At 39.9% G+C, this 21,876-nt stretch overlaps 1 protein-coding gene across 2 annotated transcripts in view; it reads left to right on the top strand.

Moving 5' to 3' along the window:
• LOC106921951 (uncharacterized) overlaps window positions 1–9,494 on the top strand; it is a 41,985-nt gene extending 32,491 nt beyond the window's left edge. The window contains exons 7-10 of one of the 2 annotated variants that reach the window (XM_014993988.2): window positions 855–959; window positions 5,254–5,326; window positions 8,640–8,735; window positions 9,013–9,494. In XM_014993988.2, the coding sequence (XP_014849474.2) occupies window positions 855–959; window positions 5,254–5,326; window positions 8,640–8,735; window positions 9,013–9,161 (423 nt within the window). In that variant the 3' untranslated portion in view covers window positions 9,162–9,494. The remainder of the gene's footprint in view (window positions 1–854; window positions 960–5,253; window positions 5,327–8,639; window positions 8,736–9,012) is intronic. The other variant, XM_088006163.1, reaches the window with a different exon arrangement.
• Window positions 9,495–21,876: the final 12,382 nt, after the last annotated feature.

Here is a 21,876-nt window from a genome sequence, read left to right on the forward strand (position 1 = left end):
CTGACCTCCATTTTTACCTTGATGTGCCTTTCAAGAGCCAACATTCACTGCTTGGCAATAATAATAGATTGTGCAGATCAATCTTATCGGCAATCCCTCCAGGATTTTTTCCTTGTTTGTTTTTTTTTCTTTTCAATCAAAATCACTGATTTTGTGATTCTACTTCAGAAATATTTGTAAGGTTCTTCTAAAATTACATTATGGAGGTCAGAACTGGAGCACCTACACCTACCTGAATGCTGCAAGTTTTTTTTTGATAAAAATTTTCTACAGGGTGCAGAATAATTTTACCCTTCTTTCATGGAGAATTTAGGAATCTGTTGATTTTTGCGTGAATTTCAACAATTGTGGAATCATAAAAAACTGGAGGGACTTTCTAGACAATTCAAATAGTGGTAAAAGAGAGGATTAAACTTGTCAAACAGGATGCCATTTTGTTTTTTAGGTGATACTGCCTTCTTGATTGTGAATCTGTAGACCCAACTTCTGCTGCTGGGCGCCCCCTGCTGCCCTGGAGGCCATTAGCAGCTTCTTAATTTGTGTTTCTACTCAGTTTAACTTAAGAACAGATTCACCAATTATGCTGCCATTTTACTCTCTGTATGTCTGTCAGACGTATAGCGTTACACGTGTGTGTTTTAGCTGTCGTTCAGGTGTGTGTGGTTGTGTTACAGGTGTGTGTTTTAGCTGTCGTTCAGGTGTGTGTGGTTGTGTTACAGGTGTGTGTTTTAGCTGTCGTTCAGGTGTGTGTGGTTGTGTTACAGGTGTGTGTTTTAGCTGTCGTTCAGGTGTGTGTGGTTGTGTTACAGGTGTGTGTTTTAGCTGTCGTTCAGGTGTGTGTGGTTGTGTTACAGACGGCACTCCACTGGGCAGCAAAGCAAGGCCGTCAGGAGGCCGTGGACATGATGATTCACTCTGGAGCCGACGTCAACGTCCGATCGGTGAGGGTGTGTGAACAGGTGGGATGGATGGATGGGTGGATTTAATACAGGATTTGCTGGATCTCACTCCTCTTCCTCCTCCGCTCCTCTTCCTCTGCTGATGAAGATGTGCCTGTAGGAGATAATGTTTTCGGCCAGCAGATTAAACTATAGCAGACAAGTCACTTATTGGCTCCATAACTACATAATTAACTTTCTGTCTCTGATCGTTAAGGCCGTAATGGCTCTGATAGGAATGGCCTCTGTTGGAGTCACAGATAAATCAAAAATCAATAATCCATAAAACAGCAAGAAGTCGAGAAAAACGTTTGGGATTCACTGGAGAGTTTCAACAGGATGGATTTTCCTGGTCTGTATCCGTCTGAAGAGTCGCCTGAATGTGGGGAAAAAAAGAAAACAAATCTGGAAAAACTAACGGATTTAATTTAAAATAATGAAGAAAAGCTCTGAAATTTGATTCATTACTGGGAAGAATTAACAATAAATGATGGATGGATGGATTAATAGATAAATGGACGGATGGATGGAAGTAAATGAAAGTTTTATATTTTTTATTTCAATGATCTTTTCTTTCTCCTCTTCGCTGATGCGACAGCATGTGAGTTTCTGATCTTTTTCTTTTCTTAAATCTCAGATCCGTGTTGATAATGAAACATATTTTAAATGATCAGAGATAAAACATTTCCTGATGTTTTCTCCGTTTCTCTCCGCTCCTCGCTGAAGGGGGTGAGTCATCCTCCAGTGTCTCCTTACACTTATAAAAAATAAATTTGTGTTTTAGCTGTCAGCAGGTAGAGACTGTTCATTTGAATTTAACACAATAAATAGACGTGGGTATTTGGAATGCAAATCAGTAGCTGCGTTTCTATTGATCGTATAACAGCGAAAACTGGAATTATGGAAATAAATTTGTTCAATGGAAACACTTCACTTTCAACTCGTTTTTCAATAAGGATAAGGTGTTTTTTGTTTGTTTGTTGTTGTTTTTTTTGCTTTATCAAAATTACTCTATTTGACAAAACTGCAATGGAAACGCTTTTTGCATCACATGAGTCGTGATCAACAATTGGATGTTGCTACTGGTGGAAATGACGAAGAGGACGACAGGAAGTGGTCGGATGATGATGGCGCACCATGTTTTTTAATGACTTATCACCTGAACAAACTTTTTCATGTGCGTTTTTTATTTAATGGAAGCATCACATTTGAAAAATTGTGGGGTTTTTTTACATTTTTTGGGCAAATTTATAATGGAGACGCAGCTACTGACATTTTGTGCAGCCAAAGTCTGAAGCTGATTTTTACTCAACAAATTCACCAAATTTCTTTTACTTAAAAGCCTGAAACAAAGTCTCGTGATCTGCTAGTATTTGTACTTTCGTTCTCTTTATTGTTTCTTTTCTGATTCTTTCTTGGGTTCATTATTACTATTTAGGTTAGCCATATTTAGTTTTTCACCTGAATCCATTATTGTTTAAAAGGTGTTGCCATATTAGTCCATTCCTTTGTGTTTTTTTTTCTTAGATTATTCTTGTCTATTCTTTCTGCAGTTGAATTTAGTTTCTTTAGATCAGTATTGGCCTTCTTCTCTTGATCAACAAAGTTCTTCATAAAAACAAATATCTCTGCCATATTGTTTAAAATATATAATATTGTTCTCATGGGATTTTCATCCAACACAGACTGAATGGCTTTGTTCACTTCCTCTGCTGCTGTTACTGAAACTACTATTTTAAAACAGAAAATCAGAAAATCACCATCATCATTCACAACTTCTTCTTTTCGCCGATTCAAATTCAACCGGAGAAATCCAACTCAATGGGAGAAATCCCAGAGATGGGAGATGAGAATCAACTGGAGGGCAATGGCCAGGCCAGCCTCTCAGCTCTACTGATGATCTGCTGCAGAATCCAACAAATTTCTGATTGTTTTTGCAAAAAATCAGAGATTTTCTGTTGTTGAATGGAGCACAGATCAGACCAGTTTGTGCTCCAGGTGGATGTTTTCTTTTCGGATCGCCGTCTGGCCTTGATGTGTCTCCCAGAACCCCCTGCTGCTGTGGCCTTTAGAGTTGATATTAGACTCAAAGAGCGTCTGAAAACATGAAAGCTGCTCAGCGTTTGAGGAAAATGTCAGATATTTACGTCTTCATGCTGCCTGTCTTCCTTTGACATCCAGACCCTTGAAAGTGGCAGCTAACAGTCGGCCTTCTGTAGCAGCTGTTCGTCCGGAAAAACAAAATCCGTGTTTTAAAAGGCGAAAATGACTCTGTTTCCTCTGATCCGGAGTCGGCTGGTTGTCTCGCTGCTGCTGGGATAGCAGGAAGAGTGTGACTGTGAGGAGGAGTCTTTGTGTTTCCACATCAAACGTCCTCCAGGGCCAAGGCTGTGATGAGAGTTTACCGTGTAATCTACAGACTCGTCTTCCTAATGAACGCAGACTTCCACCTCTGCTTTGAGTCTTCTGTCACCGGAGTCGGGTTTAAACGGCTTTCTGACAGCGAGGAGAGCGTCTGCTCGTCTCTGCCGCTGACAGCAGCTCCGGGTGATGAGCAGCAGGTCGTCAAAGACTACAAACGACTCACGTTTAACACGATACCGGCTCTGAGACGACGAGTTTCTGACAGCGGCGAAGGAAACAAATGGACACAAAGAACAGGAAGTGATCAAATCTGAATCCTGCAGAGTAAAATAACTTCCAGTTGTTTACACTTTATTTAAATATATTGGTTTATTCATACTTTATTTAAATCTGATTGGTTTAGTTGTGCTGAAAGGTTGAGAACAAATAACTAATCAGCCAATCAGATTATTGCTGACCATTTATTTAGTGTCTTTATTTTGCATGTCTTTGCAGGTAGGATTGGAAAAAACGATTATTTAAGTTATCGATAAATCTGTCAAATATACAATTAATCGGATTTTAAAAAATTGGCACATCCTGAAAACAAACAAATAATTCATTTTTAAAGTAAGACAAACATTCAAACAATTGTGCAAAAACAATATTTTACCAAGTATTTTCTGTCTAGTTTCTAGTATAAATATCTTAGTTCACTTAAAATAATACAAAACTATCTTACAAGTAACTTTTCTGCAAGATATAGGAGTTGTTTTGTCAATTTCTTAATATTAGTAAAAAAAAAAAGTATTAGTCCTACTGGCAGATATTTTCCCATAAGTGAAACAATCTGCCAGTAGAACTAATATTTTGTATATTTCTTAATATTCGAGATTTATTGTCTTAAAACAAGCTCATATTTCTTGCTAAAACGTTACTTGTAATATAGTTTAGTTTATTTCAAGTGTACTAAGATATTCACACTAGAAACTAGACAAAAAATACTTTTCCCTAATTCATTAGAAGAATATTAAGATGTATTTTCATTTTGTGTTTCTGCAGTTCTGCTAAGAAAATACTTGTAGCATGTAAAGCTCAGCTGTTTCTGCTTGACTTCACATCAGTACAGAGTAGAGCTGATCTGGTGATTTATTTTTTGGGATAACCTGTTTATAATTGGGTAACAGAATCTGCTTCATTGGATAATTTCTTAAAGAATTTGAACGAGGTGACGCTAAAATTATGCCACTTCAGCAGATTTATTTATATATTTCTTTATCTTCAGTGCAAAATGTTTATATATTTTTTTATAGTTTTGGCTTAATTACTTCTCTCAAAATTATGTTTTTTCAGCAAATGGCCTTTTTTGAATCTGTCCACTCCAATTAATTAATCAAATACTAAATTAGTATTAGTGATTATTTCGTTCATCAATTAATCCGATTGATTGTTTCAGCCCTTTATGAAATCATTTCCAGTATTTGCTGACATTTTTCTCTCCCTAATTCATTAGAAGAATATTAAGATGTGTTTTCGTTAATTTAACTTCCACTTCTGCAGGAAAAGGTTAACCGGCGTGTTTGTCCCTGAATGGAAATGATTTGCTATAAAACTTACATGAGCATCATCTTCCTTCAGGCAGTTTTCTGCTCACTTCTGCACCGTTTAAGGCCATGAACTGAGGTGAAAATCCTGGCTTGGTTAACAAAATGTTTTCCAGAATCTGCAGGTACTTTTTGTGCAGGAATCGTCTAGTTTGCATATTAATAGCTACATTTGAAAGTTATATTTCTATTACTGCTGCAATATGGAGCTTTGTGTAACAGATTTATTTTATCCTGCAGTAAAGGAAGAGTGATTTATTTTACTTGGTACAATTTTTATTCAATTGAAAATATTTTTTTTAGTTTGGTTTTGTAATTCTTGATGTAAGTAGAAGAAGTTGGGAGCTTGTCTTTGTCATTGTTTTCAGGGTTATACCGCTCTTCATCTCGCCTCCATTCACGGACATCAGGAGGTGGTTCAGACCCTCATCAGCACATACAGTGAGTCACACCCAAAAGAAACACATTTTGTATTATTTATCCAAGTTTAACTCAGTTTTAACCTGAAAAGGCCCTTTGGATGGGAAAATTGATATTTTCTGCTCCACTTGTGCTGCTTCTGTAGACTAGACATTCAGATACATTTTAAGAAACAATCGCAACGTCAGAAGAATATTTTTTTCTCTGCTGTCAGTCTGTTTTCCAGGCAGGTTTTCTTTATATGCACATTTCGAATTGATATTCAGACAGCGAGCGTCAGTCAGCGAGGGATTCTTCATCTTTACGCCTCACAGACTCACCGGCCTGAAGAAAGCACTGATGCAAAGCACTGCTGCCAACAAAGAGCTCAGATTGACAGTCGAACCTCCTCCACCTCCATTCCTCTGTGCTTCCAGTCTCCAGCTGCCTCCATGACGGACCTGGACCATTTACGACACAACCCCGGGATACACGTGGATTTATGTGGATAGATTGGTCCAAAATTTAAATATCTGGACATCAGAAGAGAGGAAACATGTTCAACCAAACCAAATGTAGCATTGCTGGAAGAACCGAATGCCAGCTGTGAAAGCTGGAGGTAGAAGTGCTGTGGTTTCAGACGCTTTGCTCCAGCAGAATCAAAGGGAAATCGAGGAATAAGCGGGACCATCTGTATGCAATCTAAAGGTGCTCTATTAGGCTTCCTTGAACAGATTTATCCTGACCTTGAAAAAAAATAATCAAAATCAAAATCATTCTTAGATGAGATTCTATTTTGAGATGTTTTGGGGCGTCTTGTCACTTTAAATCTAAAAAAGCAGCTGCTGACCACGCCCCCGCCCCAACTCAACGTTTACACTCACAGGTGAAAATGGTTGCTAACAGATATGGAGTTATGCAACCATACATCTTTGAAAAGCATTAGTAGAGCCTCTTTCATAATCAACAAGAATGCAGTAAGTGGTTTCTGGATGGCAAGTCAACAAAACACTTGTCTTTTCCAGCAGCCATTATTCTGTGGTAAAACCGGCTGACCAAACGTGCTAGAGCTCTGCTGGGCTTACAACGAGCACTAAACATGATCTTTTTGCCAGAAAGTGGCAGATGTTTTTTTTAAGCATTTGGGCTGCTTGCTTTTAGAAGAAATAGAAACCCAAATTGAAGTATGAAAATATGCAAAATGTTAATTTTCGCCTTTAACACATTCAGTGTTTTTCAATAATGAAAACGAAGCCAATGGAATCATCAAGTCAAATTAAGTTTTAAGATGCCAATAAATCCTAGTCTATTGTTCACAAAGTCTCTTGGATACCTGGTCACAGGAATATTTTTGGACACACAGATTATTGATACTGTATTCAGATGGAAAACCAGCTTCTCAGTCTTGACTGTAAATCTCTGATTGTTGACTTATTTTGTCGTGTTTCCACCTCAGCTGTAGGCGGATCTGTTGTTTAACTTTGAGAGTTTTGTGAAGTAAAACCAAGACGCATGCGGCTCGTGTTGATGTCCCACCTGAGGAGGCTGGAGGCTGAGCGGAGCGGCTAATGGTTACCAACGGTAACCGACCCTCGTCATTACCGACACTTTAACTCCCACCCTCGTCCTCCCACCAGCGTTAAACACAGTTTCTGCTGCGACTTTAGAGAAATCCAAGCTGCTCTCCGCAGCAGAGAGAAGGACGTGCGTCGCTTAAACACACTTTACATGAAACAGGATCTTTAAACTCCAGCTGAGGGAAACTAAACTCTCCACTCCAGCAGTTTCTGTTTTATTTCAGGAAAATTACACCCACCGCTAAAAAGTTAGGAGGAACTCCTCACTTTCAGCTGTGAGATGTTTCAGGGTTTCTTGCTTTCACAGCCAGTTTCAAGTCACCCCACAGCATCTCAATGACGTCAGTAGGTTTGACTTTCTTAATCATCATCCAGCTTTGGTATGTTTTCATTCATTATAGCTCAGCTTTAGTCTTCAAAGAGATCTATTATGTAAAATTCAGATTTTGTACTTTTTTTATGCTTCCATTTGGGTCTCTGATGCTTCTAAAAACAACCCAAGCACTTAAAAAAAACTCACAAAGCCGTTTTTTGTCAATAAGTTCATGTTTTTTAGTGTCTGGAAAATGAGCCGTTTCAAAAACCTTCAGAATGTAACGTCACAAATCAGCAGGCACCGTAGCAACCCTAACGAAGCCAAGCCCGTTACCTAGCAACCTCCAGCTGGTTTTAACGCTGTATCCTATGTACAATGGCTGCTGGAAAAAACAAGTGTTTTGTTGTTCACTCTCCATTCAGAAATCAGTTGCTGAACTCTTGTTGGTTGTGGTGGAGGCTCCACTTCTGCTTTTCAAAGATGTACGATTGTGTAATTGCAAATCTGTTTGCAGCCATTTTCACGTGCGAGTGTAAACATTGAGTTGGGGGGCGTGGAGCTCATTTGCATTTAAAGTGACAAGAGTCTTTAAAACAGCTCAATATGAAAGGATCAGACTAAAATCTGGTTATTGAAGAATGATGATTTTGTGCGGAAAATGTTTGTATGGCCCATAGATCTGTCTTAACCTGTTCCAGGAAGCATAATTGGTCACCTTTAAAACTGACATGGTGCTCGCTCTTGAGTCAATTCACAGACACACTCTGTGTTTATTTCGAGTTTGAAGTTTCCTGGAAGTTTGGTGCTTCAGATAAGCGGACCAGCAGGCGTGGCTCTGCTGGAGTGAACCTGGATGTTGATGCTGTGTTATTCTTCCTGAGAAGCTGCCGTCTCTCCTCAGTCAGAGGAAGGTGTTGACCTCCTCAGCTTCGCGTTTTATCTCTAATTACTCCCCATGTCTGTGTGGTCTCTGAGCTTTTCTCTGAGCCTGTTTGTGGAGGTTGAAGAGGTTTAAAGTGGTTCCTCAGGCAGGCTAACCGTTTGTTAATGAAGGTCAGCTGCAGGCTTCATTATTTGATTGGTTTCGGCTTTTATGACCCCACAGGTCTGTCTGCAGGTAAGGCAGTGACATGAAGATGGACTTTAGGATCGCTACGTCACTACACTAATCCAAACAGAGCATCCCGCTGTTTCCAGCTCCTCTATAAAAGCAGGAATAAATACTGGTTATTTTGTGCTAAACTCCTAATTCAGTCCTAACTTATTTTCATGCCAGCCAGACTTCCATGTAACCTCTTACTGCTTCATCTGTTTGCTTTCCAGTCCTTGTTCACTGGCCAAAAAATCTGAGTAAAGTGGACAAATGGAGGATAAGAGATCTAAAAGTCTAAAAACAGAATCAACAGTGTAAATAAAAATCTGCATAATCAGACACTTTGATGTGTATTTTTCTCTTCACCAGATGCTAAAACGAACATCAGAGATTACCATGGGAAGACAGCGGTTCAGTACTGGAGCGGCAGCACAGACATCTTCAGCACAGCAGATCCTCACACATGTGAGCGAATGATGCTAACCGCTAAGCAAAATTTATGTTTTAGTGTTGAGTTGAATTTACTTTTGATCCAAAAATGTATATGAAAATTCACTTTTTAGTTGCCTTGTCTGAAGAAATAGTTTGATTTATTTTTATCTCTTTACTTTTTGGATGGATGGGAAGTCACTGGCCCAGTTGGTGTGTTATTGAAATGATGCTTGGTGTGTTGTGTTAGTGTGTTGTGTTGTTTCTGTGATACCCGTGTGATTCTGATGTTGTCTGTTGGCCATGTTTGCAGGCAGGACGTTTTGCCCCGGTCGCCGTACGCAGCGCTTTGCTCTTCCATCACTGCGTCTTTCTCGTTCTCGCAGTCAAGGACAGCTCCACCTGGAGTTTGGGGCGGTGCACCAGTCAGCCTCCTACGAAGCATTGGACCTCCATGTTTGACTTCCTTCCTGCTGGATTTTATTAGTCGCCAGAGAACGGTGTGCAGCTTCTGTACATGTAGTGATTAATTCTCAACTAGAAAGATATGAAACCTAAATGCAATGCAGATTTTTTTTATTTAAAATCTTAATTTTACATTTAGTTGCAACTTTCATTCTCTGTTTCAACTTTATTATTTTAAATACTTAAATGTTATTACCCTCATTAAGCTCCACAGAAAATTTTTACATAATCCATTGTACACATCAGTTTGAAAATAAAGAATTAGACAATTATAAGGCAATATTTCAAGTGACTATGCCAAGTTTGAATAAAAACTTGTTAAAAAACATGTATCAACGCCTTTCTTTCACCCTCACAAATGTCTTCATTAACTTCCTCGTCGTCTAGTGGAATAAAATTTGTTATCTGCTTTAATAAGACGGATCGGTGCCATTTGGGGAAATGGTAGCAAAAGAAAGAGTGAGCTGAGAATGAAGAAGAGGAAAAAAATCCAGTCAAAACGACAAATATCTGAGAAAAACGACAAATATCTGAGAAGGTCCATATGATGACAACCCAGAAATGTTGCACTTTATTTTGCTCAGTGCCCTTTAATCTTTAATATCATGAATTAAAAGGACTCTGATTTAGCTGTTTTGGGTTAAACTCTTTATAAACCAAGAGCAGAGAAAACCCGACAGCCTCCCAGAGTTCCTGCAGCCGATGTTTGCTCCTTGTTTTCTGCTGGTTAAAACCAAATAAACTTCCAGATCCTCTTTGTTTTCTGCCGACTGAACGCCGCTCAACGGAGCATGTTATTGCAGAGCATGCCAACCCTGCTGATAAATGTCCCCGTCCAATTACAAGATGTAATAATTCTGCACTCGGCCTGGTAATGAGGTCTAATGCCGGGCCCTGTGATAATTCCCGGCCGGATGCCAGCCTGATCAGATGTTGAGCTTTGTAATTAGACTGGCAGAAAATCATTATTTGGTGTTCAAATCGAAAATGAGGTTGGTGAAAGTCAATTTGGCTCGGCTCTGTGAAGCGTAGACAAGAATTTAATGATTTAATTACGGCTCTAAGCTGCTTGGATGAGAGTCAAGCTGAGACTTTAGCCGGTCGGCTGCATCCTGGTGGCCGGGGATGAACCAACAGATTTCTTCAGGTTCGGGGATGTCACCGAGGTCAGACTGCGGACCCATCTGCCGCTCACAGTTTTAACATCTGTTTCCTGACTGGTTAAAAATAAAGCATTTTTGCTTATTTGTGTTGGCTCTTCTGCTGGTGGCCAGAAAAGACACTAACATATTTGAGTGAATTAAGGCCTGTTCCATCTAACATACTGAAAAGATTTGGATGTGAATTATGACCACTGACAGGAAACCTGCTAATTAATCATCATTAGATTCAGGTGTTGAACCAGAAATAACTGAAACTTTGGACACTAACAGTAAGTTGTTGACAAAGGCTCCAGATTTCCACCCAGTTAATCATCGGCTGGATGTTCATCTTCAGCTGACCCAGATGCCACAGCAGACATTCAGAGGTCCACAGGAGACTGTGAACATTTAATTGAACTCTTAAGTTTGCCAAAGGAACACACAATTAATTATAACAAAAAAGTAATTCAGATGTAAAAACAGTTCGATAAAAACACAGTAAGGCTGTTTAGTTTAGATAAATAAAAAACTGCTACGCGGAAGTCACCATGTTGTTTACGCTGCAATGCAACAACGTGGCGGCGTTCGTGTGGCGGATGCTAGTTGCTAACAGCTATAGCTCAGACCAGCCAGAACAGTAACTTTTGCGCAGTAAGTTCAGTTGTGTCAATTTAAACTGAAGCCTGTTCAAATATGAAGGAATGAAGAAACGAAAAGAGGAAATAATCAATGGAGAGGAAGATTTGATCGAAAAATCTATTATTTATGCTTCTGGGCCTTGGAAATGCTAACCTGACTGTATGCAGCAAAACGTTCCAGTTTTTAACTCAAGCTGTTTACGGTAAGCATCCGGATCAAAACTTTTTCTCAAATATATTAGAACAGTGTGCTAGAAAGACTTAAAGATACTTCAATGCCACTTTAAATATCCATTACCTATTTCTCAATTTGTTTTGATTTAGCATTAGCTCCTGCTAATTGTATTAGCTCTAGCTAATACAGTAAACAGCAGATCACAATCTAATCATTGTTTCTTTCAACAGATAAATTGTGCAGAACAGCATATAAACATTTCTTTTCACCTGCAGATGTTTTCTAGATGAAAAATATAATAAAGATATAAAATTTCTTAAGTAATTATGAGTTTTTACAAATCACAATGCTTTGGGGTTAATAGGACTGGGTCATAATTTGAACAGGAAGTGCAGAACTAATGTTGTTTCAAGGCAACTTCATGCTTTAATCAGAGTGTAATTAGTGAAATGAGAAGAATGGACTTCTTATTTTTCTACTGGTGAATCGGTTTATGTGCACATTTGTTTGACTTTATGAGATGTAAAGATGTAATTTAGTGCCAGTTTCCCCATTAACCTATTAAACTCTCCCTTTCTAGTTATCATAAGCAAATAAATGCAGATTCACAAATTACAGGTGTTTGTGTTTTGGTTAAAAATCAGTTTCTATTTCAACCAAATCTTTGTTGTTCAAAGAAACATTTTTATATTAGTTATTTTTAGAACTCACCTTTTTGTTAATAGAAGTCAACTATTAGGCATTGCTAAATGTATTTGATAGTTTGATAAAACTCAAATTTCATCGTAACCATAACCATTTTTCTGGTTCCAGGCAGGACTACCTTCATCCCGATGAAGAGTAGATAATGGTGAATTCCATTATCCAGCCTGTTTTAACCTTCAGTTAAAACAGGCTGTCGGGATTCCCACACCTCCTATCCATCCAAACTTTTTAGGCCTTCCAAGGCAAGTTATGGATTTACCTGCTAAGGAAAACAGCTGTTGTTGTCTGAGCTTCCTTATTCATGTGGAAGTTGAGCAGCAGCGAACAACCTGGGAAGGAGAGGAGAAGGCCATGAAATATTCACCCTGACAATAAACAGTCCCAGGACAGATATGAACAGGAGACAATGAAAGAAGATGGATTTTGTTTTCCATGGAAGAATAAAGAAAAACCATATTGGAGTTCACTGTAAAATCAGTCGGTAAACAGAAGTTTATCGACTGCAGTACGAGTCCAGCAGAACAACAGCCGCTGATGAAATGTTGGATGGTGTAGAAAATGTTTCACCCTGACTGATTTTCAGTAAAAGAACAAAGCTGAAGATGTTCAGGTAGGATGATTTAATACCATGTTCCAGCTCTGAAAACTGATTTATGTCCCATAATATAAATAATCAACAAGTTTTCCAGCCTCATGTAGCTGCAACCACTGTTAGAGGAGTTCAATGCTGGCCTGGCTGTCGTCCTTCCTGCCCACTCCAGCCTCTCTGAGTTGACCTTCCAAACTTCATTCCTGGATCCAGCAGTTATCAGGCTGTCCATCAGTTCATCTGGCTTTATGACCTCCAGATGTTCTTCAGTGGAGCTGGCATCCACGGGGTTACCCTCCTAATACTCCTTGCCAGATTCTGCAGCCACCACATCACTCTACAGTCCTCGTTGAATTCTCCTGGTCACCCTCCAGAAACTCTTCTTTGGCTCCGATGCCCTCCTGTTTGCTAGCCAGAATATTGTCATTGATTCTGACCTTTTCTTGATCCACTTCCAGAGATTCACTGTTGGATCAGATCAACTTCTGGTTAGCCGTTAGGGACTAGAGTCTTCTGACCCCCCAGAGCCTCCCTGTTGACGCTGGTACCATTCTGATTTTTTTCCATAAATTGTTCTTTGGGTCCGGCCTCCTCTGTTAGGTAAAGTATCTTACCCATTGTTCTCCAGAAATATTGGACCTGGCCTTCCCCGTGTCATCCTTGAGAAACTTCCCATCAAGTTTCTGAATCATTTTGCGGAAACTTTACTTCAAGGTCACCTGAGGAATGGCCTTCTGCTTTCCTGATCTCTTTTCAGAAATCATTTATTGGATCTGGTCTCCTTTAGTCACCCTGCAGAGACTCACCTTTGGCTAAGGTGCCCTTTCAATTGCTCTTTATTGGGTTGAGCCTCTCCTGTGTCCAGCCTATGGGTCACCCACTGGAGATGCTGTTGTGTATGCACTTCTGATTGCACCTCAGAAACTCTTCATTGGACCGGCCACTTCTGGGTCGCCATTGAAAGACTTGCTACTGACTCCCATCAAGAAGCAGTTGGAGAAATCATGGTACCAAGAGAAAATACACAGGATACTGTGCAAACTCCATACACAAGGTCCTGCCTTGACCTATATGGCAAAGAGAAACATCAGTCTGAGATCAAATTTAAACTAAACATAAGAGTTCTGCTGCAGTGCATCGAGGAAACATGATTGGCAGATCCTATCCAAAGTTAAAAGTGGAGGGAAAAGAAAAGTAATGCAGCTTCTTGACATTCATTGTAAGAAAGCCTTGCTCTGAAATACTTCTTTTCATCAGAGAATGATTGCACAACAGACTTATTGTGAAGATAAAGGCAAACAGAGAAGATTAACGGCGATCTCTGAGGATCTTGTTTTCAGAGACTGATTCAGTGATATGATGATGAGCCTCAGGCTGCCGCTGCATGTTTACTTTTAAACCACTGATATTGTTAAACTACAGTCACCTGAGGACTGGCAGCTTCATGCTTCTTGCTCCTTCGCTGCTATAAATGTAATGAAATTCACTCAGCATTTCGTTTAAAATGATGAAAAATCTGCATATCAGAGTTGACTAGTCTGCAGTGTTACTGTTTCTAAAAGGTGCTGTGTTCACACTTGCAGCATATTTGCATCAGTGTACATTCACAGAGACCCACTGAGCCTCCTCTCCACTGCTGCAGCTAATTAATCAAAGAAAACAATGAAGACAGTGTGAAACGTTGCTGTCACACGGCTCTCCAGCACAAATACCAAACACAAAAAGAGTCTTCAACCGCCTGTCACCTCTTCTCTCTCTATCACAGCCAAACGCTCGTCAGGGGCCATTTACTTCTTTATCAAACAGAAATAAAGCCCCAGCCTGCGTCTCATTCCTGTGCTGGCAGCATGTGAAGGTCTCAGGGGCTTCCCAAGAGGATCCAAAGGCATGATGGTCTCGGTGTTTGTCTCAGAGTGATGGCCGGCTTGCTACTTATCGGCGCTCTGTTAAATGAATGAGGTCGTTATCACTGAAAGGCAGAGCTGAGAGCCACAGTCTGACAAAGCCCAGCATCTCCAACTCCGATTTGTTGATGGAGGAGAGTAAGAGGGGAAGTTATTCATTATGGTAATGAGTTCAAAGAACTGTATTCATGCTGCTTCGCCGTCTCTTCTGATTCTAGAAATGACTTCCATGAAAAACCACAAGTATCTTCAACCAAAGTCACCAGATTGAGTTGTTGATCTGCACAAACATTTCTTGGAAAGATGTGTAGCAAAAGTGTCATGAATGTAGGCATAGCTCAGATCATTTTTTTATTTATCTAAACAAATTTACATTTTAAAGCAGAATCAGCCAAAAAATTGCCAAAAAAGAGGCAAAGAAACACTTTTTCAACAGTAATGTCATCCTAGAGGGCTGTTACCCAAAACCTGGAGCACACACCTCCAAATTGTAGCTAGTCTCACAGCAATTTGCATCACAAAGCCTGGGTGAAATCTAAAGAGTGCACTCCTCCAAATTGTACCTATGTCTTGTGACACAAACTTTTGTGAGATAGACGAATGATTTGCGATTCCAGTCCTCAAGGGCCGGTATCCTGCAACTTTTAGATGTTTCTCTGCTTCGATACACCTTAGTCAAATAATCTGGTGATTAACAGGACTCTGGAGAACTGAGAGGTGATTCAGCTATTTGATAACCTGGTGAGTTGGACCAGGGACATCTTAAAGTTTGAGGATGCTGGTCTTTGAGACATGGAGTTTCAGAGTCCTGAATTAGAAAGGAAAACCTTTGCACTGGATTCATTAAGGTCTGAGACATTGAGACGGCAGGCTTGTTGTTTTGAGCTTTGCACAGAAAGCAACACATTCACCTGTTTCTTCTCCTGCTGTCTAAGCTGATTAAAATACTGATGTTGTCTTCTTGTTCCAGCAAGACTGAGACTGATGGCGGAGGTGCAGAAACACTAAAATTCAGAGAAACAAATGACAAGTGATACCAGCAGTTCAGTTTTTCCAGCATGTCATGTTCTGATACAGGGATTTCCACAATGTGATCATATGAGACTTTCCGAATGATTTTGTGCTTTTCACCACCCAGGTTTACGGATACAGATTTGGCCTGTGAACATTGGAGCACCTCAGGGCAGTGTACTCGTCACCTTTCATTTGTCCTCCATGCACCTCAGACGTCTAGTACCAGAGAGCTGTTGGACTACTTTACACCTTTCCTGCCAACACCCATTATCATTTACAACAACTTTTAGAAGCAACATCTAAAATATTTTTGCGTCATTGAGGAAAGTTCAGCTCACACATGGTGTGCAGGAAAACATCTAACCATTGTAAGAGTAATTGTACTTGGCGATTAACAAAAGGAGTACAGTGTCGTTTCCACCTTCATTCTGATGGTACTTTTTAAGATCCGTCTTCTGTCAGAAATGTTTTATGCATCACGAAGAGCAGAATCGAAGAACGACGACCACAGATGAAGTGCGTGGGAATCAAACTTCAAACCTTTGCCTTGTTTGCACCTGCATCATCTGTGAAATATGAGTTTTGGAAACTTGGTAATGACCTCATTGTGTCTGTGTTATTGTGTGTGTTTTTAACACATTGATGTCATAACCACAGCACTGTGTTTCACAAACACAGAAAAACCTGCTTTCAGTTCTATTGTCTATTTGTTTATTAGGATTAAATTTAGAGTTTTTTATTGTGTTGTCCTTCTACATACTTGAATTATCCTCAAAAAATAAATATTTCAGGTTTACAACAATTCTTCTACCAGATACACCAAGAGAAATTAGATGAGAGGTAAACAGGAAAACTGAACTGTATCGGATTCAAAAACAGGCAAACAGACTGGATTTGGAGGATAAGGAAAGATGGAACAGTAGCCTGACATTAAAACAAGGAGGAATATAAAGTCTAACACCAGCAGATGATTTTTAACCTGGACATATAAGGTGAGGTCATACAGGACACAATAAAATTTATCCATTTCAAATAAAACAGGTTGAGACAGAAGCTAACCAGAGACCAAACAGAAACTTTACACCTAGCAGCACAGAAAACCAAGGCTGACCCGACTAAACCACAAGATATTTACAGACCATGACATCACAAACTAAAATTGATTTATTTAGAAAACTGGTGCCAACCAAAGGTTCCCATATATAACTATATCACCACAAACACCTCATGCTGTCAGGCACGGCGGTGGAGGACTGATGGTCTGAGGTTATTCTGCAGCTACTATTGAAACGACCAAAAAATCCCCTGCATACCAGAGCGTGGTGGAGTCAAAAGGCCATCTACCTGAGAGCTGAACCTTGGCCCAAACAGAACATCAGTCAACAGAACAACAATCCCAAATACAGCAGCATAACTGCAACAGAACGGGTTTGAAGAAAAGAATCAAGAACGGTCCAATCAATGTTCAGACCTGATTGAACTGCAGTGGCAGGACATTGGTGCCCCGAAAGGTCCGCCCGCCTTTCGTTTTATTAATTTAATATTCCAGGACTTAAGGCGATCACCAGAAAACTACGACATGTTGAAGAACCTGAACGGTTCAGCACCACATACATTAAAGATCTGCTGCTGTTGTTCAGACCCCTCAGGTCTTCTGGATCTGTTCCAGTCTGAATCCCCAGAACCAAACATGGAGAAAGAGCATTCAGCTTATAGGCACCACAAATCTGGAACAAACTTCCAGAAAACTGCAAAACGGCTGAAACACTGAGTTCCTTTGAATCTAGAGCAGGGGTGTCAAACTCATTTTAGTTTTGGCCCCAATCTGCTCTTAAAGGGCAGGTTATGCCAGAATGTATTGATGAAACCTGTTCACAAACTGTTAACATATCAATGAATTCTTAAAATGTAATAATATTATTAAACATCTTTTCAGTCCCTCCAGGATTTCAATACTTTTTGTGATTTGTTTGCTATAAAAATCAAAGTGTTTGTGGTACTAATTTGGAAATATTTGCCCTTATTTATAACAATAAATGCGACTTTTTATTACTCGCTGTACAGATCATGGACTATAATCTGACGTCAGCGAAGGCTGAAGCAGCTGTTTAGTACAAGAAAGAAAGTCTATGACAATTTTTGAGAAAAATCTGCACTAAACTCCCAACTATATTTTAGTACCAAAAAGCGGGGATTTGTTGATTTTGCATGAATTTCCATGATAATTCTCAAAACTGGAGGAAGTGATTGGTATAATTTGGCAGTAAACAGGTAAATACTGCATTGATTTGATTGATAACATAATATTTCAGCACACTTAGTGTTTAGAGTTGCTTTTGATTAATAAATGAAACATTAATCAATAGTCTGATGTATAATGAGGGCAAAATGTAACATTTCAGTTGTTGACTGTTTTATGACTTTGTATTTTTGTTTTTATGATGTAAAGCACTGAAATGTGCTACACAAATAAAGTTTGAATTTGAATTAGCGGCCTTGTTCCAGATCCAGGAGGTTTTCCGGCATTAGCTCACCACATGTCACCATCTCAGCTGTTTAATTACTCCTCAGCCTGATAGCCAGTTAATATTCGCTGTCCCCCCCACCAGCTCAGAGTAATGTGAGCTGATGGGGTGTACACACCTCTGCACCCTGCAGACCATCCCGACTCGCTCCACCTGCTCCGAGTCTTCACCGCCATTTTTTATTAACCAAGCAGCAGCGCGGCGTTATTGATTTTGGCAGGAAAATCCAGAAGAAGAAGAAGAGCTGAGTTGTTCGTCTCAGAGAGGAGCTGTCACATCCCACTAATGAAACACTGGATCTGTTTGTTTTCCCTCCACACGCCTCACATGTCACATCCGGCCAAACACTGGCTCCATATTAATGCAGCTAATTAACTCTGCTTCTGTCAGCTATCGGCTGCTAACTGAGGTGACAGCGAGGAGCTGAAGGCTGCTAATAACTCAGAAGGATAACAATGGCTGACAGCGAGGAGGAGAACGAGACCTGTCCCATCAAATCCACTTATCTCTCCTAAGGAGGGGAGAGAAAACAGCCAATCTGCTCTTTAACAGCGCCTTATTGGCAGCACCAAGTGGGCCTTTATTCACCGCCACTCAGAGAGGCTCTAATGATGAGGAGCGGCCCTGCGAGGCAGAGGAAGATAAGTCCCCAGAGACCCCGGGAGCCCAGCACCCTGATTCAGGACACATTTATCTGAGCGCTGTCGCTCTGTGGAGTCAGGAGGCCCTGCTGCTGAATCAGGGGCCCGTAATTATCAATCATGGAGGAGATGGAGAGCCGCACGGGTGCCGTTTTCATAAAGAGGTGCTTAGGGCCGCAGAGAGGTGGGTGGGATTAAATCAGAACGATATGAATGCTGAGAGATCCACCCTTCACATCACAGTATCATCCATCTGCTGATGGATTCTGTTTTTTCTGTTTCTCACTTCGACGTGATTCACTCAGAGACGACAAACAGCCGAGACTGAACAAGAAAATCTGAGTGAGATTAAAGGGGCGGTGTTGTGTGTTTTCCAGGCACATTGTGCTATTTTATATCTCAATCAAGTAGCAATGACACCTTCACTTATTGTGAAAATATTAAAGATACAGCTCTGGGAAAAAAAGGAAGAGCCCACTGCCCTGAACCCCATCGAAAACCTCGTGGTTATTCCACCAAATACTGATTTCTGAACTCTTCCTGAGTTAAAACAGTATTGTTGTATCTAGACGAATATTAACTTGTTTTCTTTGCATTATTTTAGGTCTGAAAGCTCTGCATCTTTTTTGTTATTTTGACCATTTCTCATTTTCTGCAAATAAATACAAAATTTTTGCTTGGAGACATTTTTTCAGTAGTTCATAGAATAAAAGAACAATGTTTATTTTACTCAAACATATGTCTATAAAAAGTAAAATCAGAGAAGCTGATCATTTTAAGCAGTCTCTTAATTTTTTCCAGAGCTTTATATATCAAATATGACATAAAATAAATCTGACGTTGTAATTTAACGTCTTGAAATTGGGCCTCTGTGGCTTTAACCCTTATGCATGCGAGGACTGTGGCAAATGATACAAGTTTTATGTGTGTGGGGTCAGTTGGACCCCATTTGTAAACACAAGGGTTAAAAACTCCTGCTCTGGAAACTGAATCATCCCAACAAAGGTACTCTACTGACGCTTTAACAACATTTTTACGATACGTAGCTTGTATAATGAACTCAGCAGATGACCGATTCTACCACGTGTTTGCTAATTACTGCTGACTAGTCTGAAGGAGCAGAAGCAAAAAATTAGTAATCTTAACTAGCAGCTCTGTGAGGTGGAGGCTTGAAAACTGCAGCTCTGAGGAGGGACAGCACCTGGAAGGCGGGGCTAGGTCCACCCAGGCGTTTTGCACAGCTGAATGGTTGCCATGGAGATTGAAGTATTTCTCAAACATGCATTAAAGAATCAAAGCAGCACATACAGATATGTTTCTGATGAGGGAATAACATTAAGAAATGATGTAAAGCTCAAAAAAGTAAATTTTAAATGACACTGCCCCTTTAAGACTTTAAAGGATCAAAGTTCTTTAACCCTGAATCAAATGGCTACATTGCAAAATACAAAATCTTACCAAGTAATGTCTAGTTTCTAGTTCAAATATATTTATATATTTGAAATATGACAAAAATAAAATTTTCAGTAAGGAATAAGAGCTTGTTTAGTTTCACTGGCAGATTTATCCACTTATATTATCCTTATCATAGTGTGACAAACCTCATCGACCTGCTTGAGACTTTTTAAAAGGTGCCTGAGCATCAGGAAGTCATTAAAACATCAAGCTACAATTAAAAGTTAAAATATGTCTCTGCTCCAACATGAATAAGAAGATTTAAACGTCTTCTGGTCCTCACTTGGAGGAAATTCCAAGTTCAGTCGCAGGAATCTCACTGAAGCCAAATCCTTGAACACTGATCTGATCTCAGCACAACAACGATGTAATCTCAGCTCTCAAAATAAGAGCATCAAGTGTGTGTTTAACTGAGAGTAAACGGCTTTCCCGACTCCTGCAGCTGCATCCAGATGTGACGGATGGGAGAGAGGAGAGAGGAGACGGCTGGCAGCCGGCCTGATTAGGACGAGAGCAGCCGAGTGGAAAACTCATTAAACTGGATATAAGCCTCTTAATCAAATCAATAGCCAAAGTAACTCCAAACTGATAAGCGTTATCAAAGCTGAAGTAAAGCTGCCGCCTTCTCGCATTTTAATTATGACGAGGGAGACTTAAGAGTGAAAAACAGACGAGAATCCAAATGTTTGAAGGAGCCAAAGAGGACAACAAATACTGAGAATGACGTGCAGACTGCTTGAAAAGGAGAATATATCATTTATACTGAAAAAACAGAAAAGTATTTTAGTCTAGTTTGTAATGCCCACATCTTTGTGCACTTGAAAAAAAGACCAAACTAATTTACAAGAAACTTTTTGGCAAGATCCAGGACCTTGCTTTAAGTCAGTTTTGATTACAGATTCTTCGTGATACATTTTATTTGTTGTTTCTATTTGTTTCGTTTATTTATTTTGGTCATTAAAATGTCTTCCAGTTCCAGTGTTAGATATTCATTATAATGTTTATTGATCTTTGAGAATGTGTTTTTGCATTATTATGTCATTGTTTATCGCAATAACTTTATAAATTTATTGTCCAGTAAAATTTGTTGTGACAGGCCCCCCTCCAACCACTTTTCTGTCGTCTTCTTCGTCATTTCCGCGAGTGGTAACATCCGGTTGTTGATCATGTGATGCGAAAAAAGTGGGATTTTTTTTACTATTCCATATGCCCGAAAAATCCACCTCATTATTAGAAAAAAAAACGTGTTTTTTTTTCGTAAAAATTGGCGTGTTTCCGTTAACCAAATGTATTTTCGTAAATAGTCAATGTAAACGCTGCTATTGTTGGCGAATGAGCTGGTGGAGACATGCAGTCACCTCGCTGCTTGTGCAGATGGTTTTTTTTGTTGTTGTTTTTTTTGTATTTGCTTTCTTCTTGTGAGTATCACACACACACACACACACACACACACACACACACACACACACACACACACACACACACACACACACCCCACACACACACACACAGACAGACAGCCGCAGCATCTGTCAGCTTCACCTCCATCTTTTCCCGCCGTTCAGAAGCAGCTGCAGCCGCTCGGGGATCCGGAAAGCCCTCTGTGCTGTAATTAATTGAGGGGAGATTACACGCTCCTCCAACCATGTAGTCTGTCATCAGAAGCCATTACACATTGATATTAGACGCTTCTCCACGGTGTCAACAGCAATTTGGAGGGCAGCTCAGGCTGAGTGGGTGTGAAAGTTTAGACCTGATGTGCGCCGGGGCCAATTTCCGGACACGCGTGTGTTGGGATTGAGTCTGCAGGTGTATTTATAGCAGAGAGGGGTCAGCATGCTCAAAATGCAGCGGCCACAACAGATGGGTCAGAATAATTCACTCCAGACTAGAGATTAGAGTTTACATTCTAAGTGCATTCAGC

The sequence above is a fragment of the Poecilia mexicana genome, unplaced genomic scaffold (assembly GCF_051168715.1).
Source record: "Poecilia mexicana isolate PSO_F unplaced genomic scaffold, ASM5116871v1 scaffold_6, whole genome shotgun sequence".
In the NCBI taxonomy this organism is placed as follows: domain Eukaryota; kingdom Metazoa; phylum Chordata; class Actinopteri; order Cyprinodontiformes; family Poeciliidae; genus Poecilia; species Poecilia mexicana.